General features: G+C 46.3%; 2 protein-coding genes across 5 annotated transcripts in view; both read left to right on the top strand.

Moving 5' to 3' along the window:
- LOC144175166 (putative 4-coumarate--CoA ligase 1) overlaps positions 1-13,439 on the top strand; it is an 89,419-nt gene that overhangs the window by 43,737 nt on the left and 32,243 nt on the right. For all 3 annotated transcript variants that reach the window (XM_077704267.1, XM_077704266.1, XM_077704268.1), the window contains exon 7: positions 12,891-13,059. In XM_077704267.1, the coding sequence (XP_077560393.1) occupies positions 12,891-13,059 (169 nt within the window). The remainder of the gene's footprint in view (positions 1-12,890; positions 13,060-13,439) is intronic.
- On the top strand, positions 1,356-10,664 carry LOC144175167 (uncharacterized). Of its 2 annotated transcripts, XM_077704271.1 has the most exons (6): positions 1,356-1,660; positions 3,354-3,515; positions 5,888-6,040; positions 7,288-7,404; positions 9,853-9,887; positions 10,111-10,664. In XM_077704271.1, the coding sequence occupies exons 1-4, from the start codon at positions 1,654-1,656 to the stop codon at positions 7,398-7,400; spliced, it is 435 nt and encodes a 144-aa protein (XP_077560397.1). In that variant the 5' UTR covers positions 1,356-1,653; the 3' UTR covers positions 7,401-7,404; positions 9,853-9,887; positions 10,111-10,664. The 2 variants fall into 2 exon arrangements, with proteins under 2 accessions (XP_077560397.1, XP_077560396.1); XM_077704270.1 differs by lacking the exon at positions 9,853-9,887.

Here is a 13,439-nt window from a genome sequence, read left to right on the forward strand (position 1 = left end):
AACGAAGACGCACCTCGCAAAACTGCTTTAGTTGCTTCTTGATTTAACCTGCATGTTATGTACCTAATGCAGGTGCATGAATTCAAAGTGTAAGCAAAACAAATTTCAGCGCTGCCTTGGTACTGAGGTTACCGTCGAACGTCATTTGTAGGTTAAAAGGCAAGGTACTCTGGCACCCTGACTGTACCCTGTAAAGAAAAAAAACTGATCAAACCCTCGCCGAAAAAAAAAAAAGGGCTTTTTGAGGATTCGAACCACGGACTTCAAAACGAAAGTCCGACACCCAACCCCTCGACCACACAAGTAGACAGGGAGGCACAGAGAATTCGGTGTACCAAACGAGGCTGCCCACAAATAGTGTCGGATGTGTTTTGTTTTGGTCGTGTTTGAGAGACTTGAGCAGTGGTAACGCTTGTTTCTTGCGCACCGATCTTGGAGCCGAGGACGATAATGCTAGTGCTACGAGCGATGTAACCACAGGTCCCTCATTTGAGTCAAGAAAAGCTATAGCACATCCCCGGTCAGCGCAAGCCACGGGAGCTACGAATGGAAGAGAATGCGCCGCTAGAATTCTGGCGTTGATAACGCTTGCTCGTCACGCACCGATCTTGCAGACAAGCCACATTATGCTTATACTGGATGCGATGTAGCCAGAGCTCCCTTATTTAAATCGCAGATCCCCGATCTCCGTGTTGAAAGCCGAACAAGCCACAAATGGATAAGCGCTTGCGAACAGAAATAGCTGGCAATTTGTCTCAAGGCAACCGATTACCGCAAGTTAAAAATAAATCGATTGTTTTCTGCTGAAAGGAATGCCCCCAAACCACGCGAAGACGGACGCTGTCGCCCGCTTTCCGATGCTCTCTCGCGCTGCGTCGACGCCGATATCTGGCGAGCGTAGACATCGGCGTCGCTCGGGCGTCAGCTCGCGTAGCCGTGCATTTCTGGCGACAACGTCGACGCGAGAAAACGCCGAAAGTGCTCTGCATGTGGTTGGGCCTTAAAGCAGCCCCGACCACTGCAAAAAGAAAAGAGAATCAGCGCACATACTATGTAGCCGAGCACAGTGCAGAAACACGGTGCAGAAAATGATGTGTGTGCTATGGTGTGACTGTGAGACTGTGATAACACATGAAAGAACCGTGCTGAAGTTGGAAGCTGCTATCACTGGTTAATACAGTGCTAATTTTTATCAAGAGGTTTGTAACCCGCTAATAAATTATGTTCATTATTACAACCAAAATGATTGAGTTTTCATGTATCGCTTCATCGGCTTCATCTTCTGGCATCAACCAACGCCGCCTATATAGGCCGACTGAAGCCGTAGCCAGCCGTAGCCGCAGCCCTCACTGTTGCAACACACATGGCAACACACATTACGCCGCGTTTCTTTTCTTGCGCTGGTCGATCGTTGTCGTATGCACTAGTATTCTAGTTCACTCTAGTATGCACGTAGTGTGACCGTGTAACAAAGCGTAACCGTGTAACGTTTTCGTTCAGTATGTTTTGGAAGGTAGAAGAGAAGTCGTTGGGCCTACGGACGAGCGTAGTTTTTTTGTGGTGGACGTCGACGACTACGAGCGTGGCGTGGGAAGTGTTTTGGCTCGGCGACAGCGAGACGCGGGAAGATTATTCGACGGCACCATCGTTCACATGACCGGTAAGTGTTCTTACCCTTAAATTGTGCATAGCAGTGTCTGAGCGCTTTTTAGCAGTTTTACATCTGCCACTACCGCAGAAAGTAAGGAATGAATATCGGCATGCCGGCTGTGCCGTCGGAAGGCGCGGAGATCCGCTTCACAGTATATGGCGCCGACGCCGAAGAAAATGGCTCGTATTACCACCTTGCACATTTTCCACGTAACACGCTCTATTCAGGACTGTGCTGGCTACCAGTTAGTCGGGTTAGGAATTCATCTGCATTGTTCGTGTCTGCGTCGAGTAGTCGCCAAGCCACATTCTCACGTACAGTCGGCAAAAGGCTTTAACGCGCGAGCGGCGTGCTCCGGAGTGCGCGGGAGACACGTAGTGATAACGCCTGGTTTAAGATAGGTAGAATGTGTGCATGCGAGGCCCGTATCAGCGCGATGGCTGTGTCCCTCCTCGTTGCACCCGTCGCCTTGGCTTCCACGCCTTCTTTAACCGTAATAAGCGCTGTGTGCCTGCGCTGCCGGGCCGGAAAACAAAACTGGAGATTACCCGCCTTAACGCTCGTTGTGCGAGTTTTTCGTCTGCGTTAGCCTTGGCGCACAGCTGTTCATTGCGTTATCGTTCCGCCAATAGCTGCATGAGTCCCTTGAGCGCCACTGTCCGGTTTCAGGGCTCGGCTTTGCATGTCACTGCTGACGGGCTCACGCCACAATACTCAGTGCACTGTGCAAGCGATCACGGCCCGATATCTAGTTACTAGTTATCGTGTGTAGTAGGTGTTTTTTTACTAAGTTGTATTGCGTATATTTGCATTCCTTCCCACCTGCAATGTTCCCATGTATGTGTCACTTCAAGTGACTTTTTTTGCACATTCTCTTCTTTTTCTCTTTATTTGCTGTTCCGTTCTTTCAAAGTTCATTCAAAGTTTGATGTTCCCTTACAGTTCTGTCGCGACACTCACCCTTTGTTACCCCCCTTACACAATGCCCTGCAACAAGGGCCTGTAAGGTATTTTTAAATAATAATAATAATAATAATACTATAAAACACCGGCAGCGATGCGTTTTCTGCTATTGTCGTTCGTTGTCTCGCATACAGGAAAACACTCCTGTCTAAATTGTGTAGGGCGCCGCAAAAAAAGCGTTGCGCGTAGTTAAACGCAGCCAACGCTCTACTACCAATCGCTCATTTCCGCTATTGTTTCCCGGCCCGGCAGTGCAGGCAGCGCTTCTCACGATGAAAGAAGGTACGGAATTGAAGGCGACGGGCACAGCGACAAGGGAAAGAACCGTCGCGCATGCTCGCATTCTACCGGTGTCAAACCAGGCGTTCTCACTAAGTGTCTCGCGCGCAGTCTAGAGCACGCCGCTCGCGCGTTATAGACAAGCCTTTTGCCGACTGTACGAGCTTCGAAATCGTGGTTTTTCTGTGAAGGCCATCTTGCCAGCAGCCACTGCAGTAATGTTATTTGTAAATGCTCTTATCGAACATGACGCACATAAATGCCAAGGCGCTAGAATAGCCACCACTTTCAGGTATGTTTATTAGGGGAAGTCAATATTTGCATGAAAGTTGACCTCATAACTATCATTAAACACGTGTAAAATGACACTGAAGTGTGCTTGTTGCTTTAAATAGGTGTCATTATGGTGGACGAGGCTCGGAACAAGTATGGCATGTTATCTCTTGACCTCTCATTGCAGGCAGACAAAAAAACTGCGAAGGCAGAGAAAAGATCAGCGAAGGTCGACATCATTCTTCGAGCTGCCGCAAGGGACCAAGACCCTGTAGCAGTTTTAAGGAAGAGGGTCGTGCAATTGGAGGCCGAGATGCGGGGGCTGCGATCACTCAACATGGAGTGGCCGGCAAGTTCTTTTCACCAGTGCGTAAACAATGCTCCATCTGTGTGCATGGCTTCTTATCACTATTATGAGCTAAGCAACGTACCAGATACTGCAGTTGCTATCATGCTTAGTTGGCTGTAATGTCAACTGTTGCAGGAAGGTTTCACTTCCTCAAACATGTGGCATTACCATCTAAGGAGCCTACAGCCTGATTGAACAGGTTCCTTTCTTTGGGTGGGTGAAAACAAAACTGCCCTGCAGCACGACCTTGTCACGTGGCTTCTATACGAAGATTTTGAGCTATTGGTTTATCCAGTTGCTAGCCATGGCCTTTTTGCAGGCACTGCATAAATTACTGCCCATTGAAAGTGCTTTACTCGCTGTAAAGGATTTTGACAATGAGATTGTTTGGAAGAGAAGGCCTAGTAAAAAAAAATTCATAAAACTGCAATTCCAGTGAAAGTGCAGGAACACGGCAATGCTGTTTTATGTTTTGTAGCAGACTTGCTAACAATGTGACTATGAGTGAGCAACACAACTTATTGCTCTATATTTTTCATACAGCCCCAACCCTAAAAGTGACTTGTTAGTCTCATAAAAGGACAATCTGCACCTATGTAGAATGACTTGTTTGCGATTTTGTGCGTGCTGAGAATGGTATTGACCAAACTTTAAATTCCTTTAAAAGCGGAGCAATTTATTAAAGGCTGTGGCTAGCGTTCCGTCCAGACGGAACGATATACAAGTGCTAAAGTTCCGTCGAGACGGAACGGGGCGCTGCGGGTTATGCTTCCGTCCAGACGGAATACGTCTGAGCGCTTAGCGTTCGCCGGCGTGAAATTTGTACAGCTCCGTCTAGGTGAAAGGAAAACCGGCTGATTAGACAACGTGCTCCGTCTTCAGATTTGGTGTAGGCGTTGTGCTTCGGATAATGGCAGTATTGTACTGGGTTCGATTCCCCCCGGACATGCTTTTTTTTTTTTTTTTTTTTTCCTTTGCGTGGTTGAGCCAGCGTTTTGCAACAGTTAACTTCTTGCCCACTTTGCAATTGACGCGGGGAGAGCAGTCGGTCTTGATTTCGCACTCAACCGGCTGCTCCGCTACCGCTCAATAGAGCCAAGGCCGACGTGTCCATCGCCAGAGTTCCGATCACCTCTAGTTCGTAATGGTGATTCGTAACGGTGACTCTAGCTAGTCAATGAGCAGAAGTGGTTTGACCGGTAGGGTAAAAATCTACAAAACTCAAGAAAGGCGATCGGACGGAGCATTTTCTGCCCGCGAAAATGCGCCGCGCACGCCACAGGCGCGCTGACGCTGCAGCGGAACCACTGGTACGCTGCGACCGGCGCGGCCAGTGGCAGGAACATGGCGGCGGCTTCGGCCGCGAAGTGGTGTAGGGAAACTATGGTGTCGGGAGCACGAGCGACCGCTCAAAATGCCGCTCAAGACATGCACGAAGTTGCTTGAGCGGTAAAGGAGCTTATAATTTTGGGCGAGAATGGTACTACAAAACATCATCCGCACAGCTAGTGAAAGCGCCCATGCAGTATCTGCCGGGGTGGTGGCCTAAAATCTCTGGCTATCTATGCTGGCGGAGCCAGCCGGCTGAGTCGAGCGCTTCGAAACTGCCGCCATGAGGCGCATGCCTCCCCAATGGCGCAAGTCGCAGGCTCCTCCCACTGCCGCGCGCGACACGCGTCATTTTCTGAGTGAGGCAGCTAGAAGACGCGGGCGTCAAAAAAAAAACCCCCGCTTCACAACAAGCAGCGAGGGCAGTCGTTCTTGATATTTACCCAGCTGAATGAACCGCTTCCGCTCATTGACTAGCCAGAAGAACCATTAATTAGTAATCACCATTACGAACTAGAGGCGATCGGAACTCTGGCGATGGACACGTCGGCCTTGGCTCTATTGAGCGGTAGCGGAGCAGCCGGTTGAGTGCGAAATAAAAGACCGACTGCTCTCACCGCGTCAATTGTAAAGTGGGCAAGAAGTTAGCTGTTGCATAACGCTGGTGCAACCACGCAAAAAAAAAAAAAAAAAACCAAGCATGTCCGGGGGGAATCGAACCCGGTACAATACTGCCATTATCCGAGGAGCAACCCCTACACCACATCTGAAGGTGGAGCAGGGCGTCTAATCAGCCGGTTTTGCTTTCGTCCGGACGGAACTGTACAAATTTCACGCCAGCTCCGTCGGGACGGAACGCTAAGCTCTCAGTTGTATTCCGTCTGGACGGAAGGATAACCCGCAGCGCCCTGTTCCGTCTGGACGGAACTTTAGCACTTGTATATCGTTCCGTCTGGACGGAACGCTAGCCACAGCCTTTATTAAAACTGATTGCCTGTACTACGTATTGTTTTAAGAGTGACACACTTTTTCATGTGACTCAGGCACCTCTCCAGGGAGTGAAAAGAGTGGACATGGCCTGCAGCTCCCTGCCAGCATGAGCCCTGCAGAACCACCAGCACCCGACACCAGCTGCGCCAGCACGAGCCTGGCGGCACTACCAGCACGAGCCCTCTATGGCGCTGGCTGTGAAGAAAGTAGGTGTTTAACGCTTTCTTTCTGTTAGTCCCAGAACTTGGCTTGTTTTTGCTACTGTAGAAAGTAATCGTTTTGTAAAACATGGGGTATGTTCGCCAAACAGGGTCACGTAAGACAACTCCAAAGCGGCGGACTGCTGTGCAGCTACAACAAGCATAGTGTGCCCAGTACCAACAGCAGTGCTCATCAATATTTCTATGCTTATGTGTATTTTGTACTTTTATTGTTTCTCGCACCATTCATGCTGCTGTAAAATGAATATGCATTGCATTTATGCGCAAATAGCTCATTTGGAAAGCTTGCAAGCCGTACCTAATTTGTGTTTGCTTTTGCCGGCCTCAGCCAATCGCACAGCTGGGCACATAGGATATCTAGGTTCTGTTGCGGGAAATGAGCTAGTGGGTTGCATGGCCATTCCCTTTTTCCTTACTTATATAGCTTATTTGGGGATGAAAGTGGTGTCACTATGATTTTAACGTGGCAATCTTTCGAATGAACCAAACTTGTGATGTGTCTGCATGGCCCCTTTAGCTGAAAGTTTTACAAGCTGGCATATACTTTTGGAGAGAAGTTTTATGAGTGTAATGTTATGCTCTGCAGTAATATAAATGAGAAAAGCACCACTTTTTTAGCACGGGGAGCATTCGTTTTACTGCGAAACAGTCTGTGTTTCAACCCCCCCCCCCCCCTTTGGGTTTTATTCCAGTGAAGCCATTTTCTGGGTGCCGCTTGCTCTTGTCATTTTTGCTAAGCACACACATATAAGCGGTTGCTAGTTTACGCGTGCACATGTGGGGACCAGAGGAAGGAGGGTAGGTCGTGCAGGCAAAACTATAGGTTTCACACCCTCTTACATGTGGAGCCTTACACATGGATGTCGAACAGCCAAATGCGACCTGTCTGGTGTCTTCACTAGTCGAGCAAATTGGGTTGTGTGCTACGCACACAGTAAGGGAAACAGACAGCCCCATGTTTGTTTTCTAGAATAAAGCTCGAGTCTGTCCAAGTTTAATTCAGTAAAACGACTGGTAAGTATGCTGCCTTGCAAATTATGAACAAACGTGGTTTGTTTCGTGCACTTCGTCGACTGCGCCCGGCTTCGCAGCTCATCTATGTGGAGCCATTGTGTTTCGTTCTATGAAATGGCAGAGGTTAAAAACACAGTTTTGGCAGTCTAATTTGCAGTCTTTTTACGTTGTTTGCCATTGTCTTGCATTACATGTATTGTTTTGTTCTATTGATGCAGATCCCTTCTGGCACTACCTGCAGATGAAGGGCTGCGAACCAGGAGACATGAGCAAGCGACACATGCTGCTAGTGAGATATCTAGCACGAGGGTCTGTGGATCTGCACCAATAAGAAGGTACATGTTTACTAATTTGGTTGCTGGAAACCTAGGCCAGTGTCTCTACTGTTTTAAAGGGACCCTGCAGCACTTGCCATCGACTACTCGGAATGTAGTTTGGGGTAAAGTCTATTGTCCTAGAAATCGCCCTTCGAAGAATTATGAAAAGCCCTTTACTGTCACCGAAACTATGCAGGATTAGAAATCGCGCATAGTTGTTCTCTCTCAACTCGACTGCGGACAACGCAACGAAAGCTGTGTGCTCTCTCCTGGAGAGGGGGGCGGCTTGCAGCGTTCTCTTCGGCGTCCTTGGACATATCATAGGCTGGGGAGTATTCTCTGCAACGTGGGGGGGGGGAGTCAATTCTGGTTTGGTGCCACAAAAAAGCAGGCATGGCTGCCTGCTTGCAAGCGCGCGCTCAGGCTGGTAGAGCGTTTTTGAAGCATTAAGCAATTGTTGCCTAGTGGTCTCGTTGAAAGGAGAGTATTGAGTTTTTCACTCAAACTCCGTGCGCACTCAGCAAAAGAAATACCAAACTGCGCGTGCATGTTTAGGCATAGAACAGATTGGTACACAGCGCCGATGACGGCGAATCCTCACAAGAAATGTGAGAAATGAGTCGCAAAGTTGACCAGCGACAGCCAATTGAACAGCCATGGCCGCAATGACGTCGTTTAGGCCATGCCAAGAGCGAAGAGTGCGCGGTTGGTTTTTCCCCGTCTTTCGCGATTTGTGTGCTCACCGCTTCACATGGACTGGTAATATTTGGCTCAGGTATTCCTGGCAGTGTAATCTAAACATTGTGCAGGTTTACTGGCACTGTTTAAAGAGTGTTCCAGGGTCCTTTTAGTCCAAAATGGTCAGTTACTGAAACAGAGGCATTTTTGATTGTCTGCATTGATAGTTTGTTTGTCTAAATTGACACGGCAACTACGCACCTCGACTGAGAAGACTGCAGTTCACGCTGCGCGCAAATTTTGCATTAGGGAGTATCGGCACTTTTTCTTTTTAATATGTTTAATTTGCTGAACTTTTATCGTTGCTTAACTTTACTTAGAGATTTATGAGCTGGCTTATATATAACTCTTTGGGGAAAGTTTTATGAGTATGATGTCACGCTGTAGTAATTTAACTCTCGTTAGCACTGGAAAATTGACCGATATTTAGGGGTCCAAGAAAAAAATTTTTTCTGCAAAATCATTGGTAAGAACTAATTAAGATAAAAAAAATTACCACGCGTGGTGCCCGTGCCATGCGGTGAAGTCCAACCTGAGTTTCAACATGGGCAATTTTGGGTGGTTCCCTGGAAGAAATCTGGCGATTTGACATTATCAGAGGCACCAATGTGTCCCCGTGTGACGTAAAAACATTTTGTCAGTGACTGACTGCATTTACAGCCAGCACAGTATTCGGGACAAGCATGCGATGCGGAAAAACATGCATGGAGTTGAAAATGTAACTCCGTGGTTGATGCTTGTTGACGTTCACTGTCAGTTATCGCTAAAAACAAACTTGCGGTTTATCATCACCTTCTGACTCGCTATTGTAGCCTTGCTTACAGAAATGCGGTGCAATGCGCTAAAATCGTGCCCCGCAAACTTTGCCCAAGTAGCTGTTGTGCGATAATAAAGATCAGCACTATGAGCCTCATGCATTGCAGCGCACCTAACATTTTTGAAATGAAACAGTACAAAAGGTATTGGAGACTCCATCCGAATAGACCTTTCAATTAAGGAGCAGCACTAGACCTCTGGAGATACCCTTGTATGGAAACGAAACTGGCAGGCGGACAGCTGGGGGTGTGTAAAGCCGGTTTGAAGTGCTCTTTTCGTCGGAACTGATATCTGGTGACTGGGCGTTATCTTTTGACTTGCATCGGAAGTTCTTATTGCAGAAAACGTTTTAGGGTGGGGGGGAAATCATGAGTGGCATGCTTTTTTTTTGTGAGGATGTTTAGCGGATGCTCAAGGCACCATGGCAGGTAGGCTTGAAGTTGAGTAACTGCAGAGTAACACTACATATGAATTTCGCGATGCAGAAACAAAACTGTTGTTAACTGTTTGAATGGTCCTGTGGTAAGTAGAACTACAACACAACTAAGAACAATGTGCGCAAAGGCAATAAGACTGCCTAAAATCGTGAAGTAACTTTGCAAACGGGCACTGCTTGATATTTTCAGCCGATTTCAGGGGTTATTACTGTGTGACTGCAAACCTGACGTTTAAAAATTATCATCTGATTCACCCTTCATGCCCTGATAATAAAAAACCAAACGCTGATGCAGAGTACCTACGGTTGGCATGCATTGTTCTTTAGTAGCAGTGACGCGCAAAGACCACTCCCCTTTCTGCACCCATGTGATGCAAATGCATGTCAAAAATCACGTTTTTGTTGAAAAATGAAAACAAAACTGATTTTGAAAGGACATTTTCTGAGCTAAGTCCTAATGGCTTGACTTGTTCCAGAATTGCCAGGAACGCTGTGGAAAGGGGCTTGCAAGGTATCGTTTAAATTGAACGTTTTTGAATAGGCACAGTAATGTGAAAAGCACTTTATCAGCAATAGAGAGCACTTCTTATTGCTCAGCATGCAGAAGCATGTTTAGCTTTTATAAAATGGCGCAGTTTAAGGACACAGTATTAGCAGTATGATTTTCAGTCTTTTTGTGCTGCCTGTCATTGTCTTGCATCAATGTTCGTTTTTTTTTTTTTCTATCAATGCAGGTTTCTTCTGGCATTACCTCCAAGTGAAGGTCTGCGAGCAAGCTGAAATGCACAAGCGCTGCAAGCTTCTGGCTAGATATCTCGCGCAGAATTTCGCTGATCTGCGCCGATAGGAGGTACATGGGCTTGTTTGCCAATTTGGCTGGTGTGAACACCAGAGCCAGTGTCTCTACCGTTTTAATACTAAACAGTCATTGTGAGAAATGGCGGCATTTTTAATGGTGGATGTAATTTGCAATGTCGTTTTTGTGCTTCATGAGGTGTGCATTGATAGTTTTTTTGTGGCTTTCTGCAGCTGTACAATTCATTAGTGGCAGCCTGTAGCTATTGGTGGCTTTTCCCTGGGAATGTAGTGTATTTACTATAAGGTTTTTGCAGCTTCAGACAACTTTGCAGCGTTAGAATTGCGCGGATCATCCATAGTGTGTGTAGTTAGGGACGGTGCACTTTCAGCCTTCGGCAAGCCAATTCTAATGGTACTTGTACTTGTTTTTTCGAGCCTGGAGCTGTGTGTGCATGAAGGAAACTAAAATAAAATTTTTGTATTCTCTTCAGTTTGCCTGTGCATGGGCTCGTGGCATATTTGGGCTGTCTTAACTGTTCACTTACAGTGGACAGCCCAAATACAGTGCTAGGCTGGATTCAAAAATACTGATATTTGCTGCAACAGAATTGTTATGAATGCATTGTGCGACAGGTCAGGACTGCAAGACGCCAGGAATACATAACACAGCATCAGGACTTCGACAAGACAGGCATGATTCTCGCAGTAGAGCATCAGAACTGTGACATACTACAGGATTACTACAGGACTACGACATACTACAGGATTACTACAGGGCTACGACATACTACAGGATCACTACAGGTTTACTACAGGACTATGACATACTACAGGATCACTACAGGACTACAACACACGATAAAACAACAAAATTGCTACAGGAATACTACACACGACAAATGTCAGAATGACGACACAACACGACGACTGTACGACAAGACTACGACGGTACGACTGTACGACACGCAAAAATACGACAAACGACGTACTACAGAAATTTTTCTGTTGTCATTTTCGACTGGGTAGATGGCCATAGCTGTCTGGCAAGTGAGAGTTTTGTGTATCTCTTTCAGTACAAATTCACATACTTCTAAAATAGGCAAACTAGGGTGCTGAGAACATTTGTATGCTTTTGTAAAACTTTTCCTACACGTGGGCCATAGTTTTAATCCCGTCGGTTCAGAAGCAGTAAGTCCCTTACAAACGTCAACAGCCGTTTCATTCCTTGCCCAGTACCCCCCCCCCCCCCAGCCAGGACCACGTAACGCCGAGCATTTCCACAAAAAGGCAGATTTGGCGGAAGTAACGCATTTATTTTTTTTAAGATCGTGAACAGACATAACTGGTCATGCAGAGTTTTTAGAAACCAAAGAAAAAGAAAAATGGGAAAAATAAAATTTTACCCTAAACGAATCTGACACCAAAAATATGTGTTTTATTTATCGCCCCAAAATATTAAGAATAATGGAAAAAAAAGTCCGCAAAAGAACGTTAAATTTACGATAAAAATAGCGAAAATGGCGAACCGTGTAATCAATTTCATTTCCACTGGAATACAGATGTGAAGGATCTAACACCTTTAATCGTTATAACAGCGTAAGTGGAGATTGGTGGAACAGAATTACAAAAAACAAAGAGAAGAAAAATAAAAATTAATATTTCAGAAAAATTATGTGGCATAAACAAAAATGTGTATCTCATGCATCTAACAATAAACGAGGACTGAACAAGGAAAGTGCGGAAAAGGACGGTGAAATTACAAGAAAAAAAACTGTAAACCGAACGACTCGGCAGTACGCCTTACATTTTCGGAAGCAAAACAAGAAAGCATGATTTGATAAGTAAAGGCACTTCATCGCTATAATGGTAAAATTTACATTATTCAGGAAACAAAAGAAAAAGAAACTGAAAGAAAATAAATAGGAAAAACTGGCGAAGCTTGCAATAAGTCGCGCAAGGCTTGAACCATAGCATAGCGACGCTCCATTTATTTTTGCAGGGGAAGTGGATTGCAAATCACCACGCATTTGTACTAGTTTTACATTATGTTTTTACATGTTCTGTCGCCGCTTTGTACTGTGCTAGTAGTAGTTATCGTCAGATGCATCCATTTCGTCGCGTTCCTGATGCCAAGCATTACATGCGGGGTAGCCCTTGACGAGCGCTGGGCCGCAGCGGCTGCGCGTACGTGCGCGACGCATGCCCGCCTTCCTGGAGTCGTGTCGATGTTCCGGGGAGCAGGTGTTGCGCCAGCTGCGGTGTTGTTCATTGCTAGTCCACCCGAAGCGCTCGGCGTTATTTCCGCAGTTCTTTGGTTTTTTTTTTTTGTTTTTGTTTCTGCTACAGCCACTGAACATGTTGGGGACGGTCGGCGGTTGCTGCAGTGCACGCGCTCACGTGCTCTCGGCATTTTCTTGGTTTTTTTAACGCTTAACGCGTCACATATTACGGCCAGCTACAGCAGCTCCGCTGTCAATAATCTGACGTCTTTCGCTACTCTTATTCATGTCTGGCTGTAAAGAACTCCTATGTTACACAAGCGACATAAAAATGCTACGCACTAGTAGGCAAATCTATGAATTTCTGGAGATGTTTTATACTTTCCGTTTTATGTTGACATATTTTCTGACTCTTGCCTACATAGGTACTAGTCTTCTTTACTCCTCCTTGAATGAAAAGAGTAATATCACTTACTAGCCTTTTTGTTCGGACACAGGCAGCACCTGCCATGGAGGACGACTGAAATTTCCCTCGGCGCCAACCCCATCACGCACATTTCTGGACTGATATTTCAAATAATGCCCGTTTTGAACGGCGCAGTCGGTGCTGTTGTATCATCTATGTCAACTCCAATAGAAATTATAGACGCCATCGACAAATACAAGGTAGGAATCTTGTGGCATTCATCAATTATTTATATTGGTTGGCTCAACGTCGTTTTTATTGCGCCATGTGTAAACGTTCTAGTCCTCGGAGAGTGCAACAACGTTAAACATGGTTGGAGATTTGTTGGATTCAAGCTGAGCTTCAGAGTTGCCAATTCGCATACCGTTTTAGGCATTTTAGGTAGTCTAGAACAAGGTCGCAAAGTGCGAAGTAAACTCCGGTGGTGCCCAAAAGAATATCGATTTTTAAACTACAGCTTCCTAGCTCACCAGCGAAAGGTTCCTTCGCGGCGTGCCGGACAGGAAACTCCTAACGCAGCTGAAGGGGGTGGGGACGGTTTCAGTGTAGATGGCGCGTTGAACGCACGCTCAAGCGTACC

The sequence above is a fragment of the Haemaphysalis longicornis genome, unplaced genomic scaffold (genome assembly GCF_048455015.1).
Source record: "Haemaphysalis longicornis isolate Haplotype H1 unplaced genomic scaffold, Haemaphysalis longicornis Haplotype H1 scaffold_3, whole genome shotgun sequence".
Classification (NCBI taxonomy): Eukaryota; Metazoa; Arthropoda; class Arachnida; order Ixodida; family Ixodidae; genus Haemaphysalis; species Haemaphysalis longicornis.